The sequence below is a fragment of the Coffea eugenioides genome, chromosome 10, assembly GCF_003713205.1.
Source record: "Coffea eugenioides isolate CCC68of chromosome 10, Ceug_1.0, whole genome shotgun sequence".
In the NCBI taxonomy this organism is placed as follows: domain Eukaryota; kingdom Viridiplantae; phylum Streptophyta; class Magnoliopsida; order Gentianales; family Rubiaceae; genus Coffea; species Coffea eugenioides.
Genome location: NC_040044.1, coordinates 12,020,172 through 12,022,737, shown reverse-complemented (window position 1 = coordinate 12,022,737; position 2,566 = coordinate 12,020,172). Strand labels below are relative to the sequence as shown.

The following is a 2,566-nucleotide window of genomic DNA, read 5'->3' as shown; positions in this document are numbered from 1 at the left end:
CTTATGACACCTCACTCCAATTGAATATCCTTTTCCATCGGGAAACAGGTCAAAGAAGCAGGGAAAAAAAAGGAAGACATCGATATGAAAGTAGGAAAACAGTTGCTTCCATTTCTGGTTTTTACCACTTAGATATGTTGGCAGGCAACAAAGTTGCCATCTCATAGCAGCACATCGGATTTGGTAGGTGATCTATTGAAGAAATTGACTGCTTGAGATGGAACTTTGCTCCGAAACAGAGGATGTCGAAGCAAGTACAGCCCAGTGAGCTGAACTACTTGCATCGGAGCAACATAAAAGACCAGAGAACAGAAAAAGACGAACATGATAAATACGGCTGTGGCTCTTGGATCCTTCCAACTTACCATGGAAAGAGCCCTTTCCCCTTGCATTGCCACGTCTTCCATTGCAGTTTGAATCAAACCTGCAACACTCCGCAGGCGGGTGTATCTCATCTTCACTACGTCTGCTCGCCGAGAAGTTGGGAAAGTATCAAACTCCTCATCCCATTCATCTTCATCAACAGCTTCAGCCAAAGAAAGCTGAGCATCCAGGTGAGGTGGATGTCTAGGCCTGAATCGATAGTTTCTTAAGCCAATGACAGCAAAGCAGAGGAAAATGTTGGGCATGATTGATAGTGGATAGCGGACCTGCATGAAGAACAATACATGCACAACGATAGTTGTCAATGAATTTTTCCAGTGACAGATATCATGGAAGCATTGAGAAATAGCTGATATCCAAGAAAGAAGTGATGTTATGCGATGAAAGTTAGCTTTGATTTTCCTAAGAGACCTGGGCCAGCCCCAGTGGTCCAACACATATTGCACTGTCTCCTTGCGGAGAGGCGGCTCTTCTCCATCTAGCCCCTCAGCCACAATCTTTTCTGCTTGATACTGCATCTTGTCAAGTTGCCCTGCAGTTATAGGTTCAAGAAAATGCATCTTGGGCAACAGAGGCCGACAGTATTGTGTCACCATGTTCCTCCAAGCTGTGCAAGTGAATCGAATTGCCAAATGTAGTTCCCCTTGCTTCCTGAAACCACGGGGTCCAACAACGAGTAAAGGATAACGATATGCATAAATCTTACCCATTACCAAGGTTGAAAGCCGAATTCTCACCCTACCAATCCTCTGATCTTTCACATTCCCTTTGCATCCACTGATCTGGCAATTGTCAAAAACACCAATTGTAATCACAGTACAAGGGTCGTATATTTCCCAAGTATACTTTTCATTCCAGTGAGGTGTCGGAGTATCAAGAATGGTTCTTGTCTTTACCCACTTGTTACCATACTTGGCCACACAATAAGCATCAGTTCGTGTACTTGTACCATCATTATTCATCTTCACTGGTAGCAGATTTTGAGCACTCAAAATCCCCAATTCCAGAAAGCCAATGCTAGACCTTCTCAAATGTTCTGCAGAAGGCTGAAAATCGCTGCTAAATTCAATGGGCTCATCCACAACATGGTAACCAGCATCTATACAGATGGAAAGGCATATTCTGCTGCAACAGTTTACCTTTACCTTCTTCTTCTTTCCTTCTCCTTCAGTCACCGAACGATTTTGGAGGTTGAACCATCGAGAATCAGGAAGCTTATTGTTTTCCCCTCTATGTGGAACTTCTATAACAGGTATCAGTAGCGTTCCAATTACCTCTTCCTTGCCTGGTCCAACCTTGTCCTCAACCGCTATAAATATGCATCCATCGGAAAGGTCAGACACTACAAACATCAATTCAGAATTCCATACTGGACTATTGGTTCTCTCTTTTGATGGCTCTGTTTTATCGCTTTCATTCTCAACATCTACCGTCACATATGCAGCCGGTTGCCTACCTTTTTCAGAGGATATAAGATCTTTAGCCTCGATAACATGAATACGCAGGTAATACAAATTTGGCGAAAAATAAACTTTTGACCGTGTATCAACTTGACTCTGCCTGTTAAAGCTCTGAGCATCGGAGTGCCAAGCTTCAGTAAAGGCCTCATCCGCTTGCGTTCCCATCCAAACTGCAAGCATAATCTCCCCCGTTTTGATCCTTTGACTGTCTTCATCCTCCAATTTATACCACTGAGGAGCTATTGGACTTTCTGGCGGACATCTAAGAGGAACTTTCGTTACATCGAATGATACCCTTCCTACAAAATTTCCCTCTAGATCAGTGTCTTTGTCTCTGACAGTTACTTCAATCAAATTGGACTGCAGTCTTTCCTTGGAGAAAGCAATAACGCTTTCCCATACGGGACTTTGGTTCTTCTCCACGTTCTTTGTAACGATCCCTTTGTCAGTCCCAACCTTCACTTCCACATATGGATCAAGACTTCCTGATATCTCCGCCCCTGGAAGATCCTTTGCCTTCATAACATTGACATACAAAAACTGCATTGTCTCCACCACATCATAAGTACCACCCTCTGCCACTGGTGGCACAGTCTCGACCAACCCATAATCAGGTCTTTGCACAGGAACCTGCATATTCCTTAGATAGTATTGTAGCATTGTGAAGCTTACTTCTGGACTGGCTTTTGTACAGGATGAAGAGGGCGAATGTGTTTAATGGC

The 2,566-nt window shown here is 43.6% G+C and overlaps 1 protein-coding gene across 1 annotated transcript; it reads right to left on the bottom strand.

Annotated features, from left to right (window-relative positions):
* Nucleotides 1-2,566, bottom strand: LOC113749888 (FT-interacting protein 7-like). Its single transcript, XM_027293763.1, has one exon. The coding sequence runs from the start codon at nucleotides 2,502-2,504 to the stop codon at nucleotides 162-164; it is 2,343 nt and encodes a 780-aa protein (XP_027149564.1). The 5' UTR covers nucleotides 2,505-2,566; the 3' UTR covers nucleotides 1-161.

Bases quoted from the DNA above. Each gene is read 5' to 3' on its own strand.
- LOC113749888 (XM_027293763.1), bottom strand. From the start codon at position 2,504: ATGCTACAATACTATCTAAGGAATATGCAGGTTCCTGTGCAAAGACCT.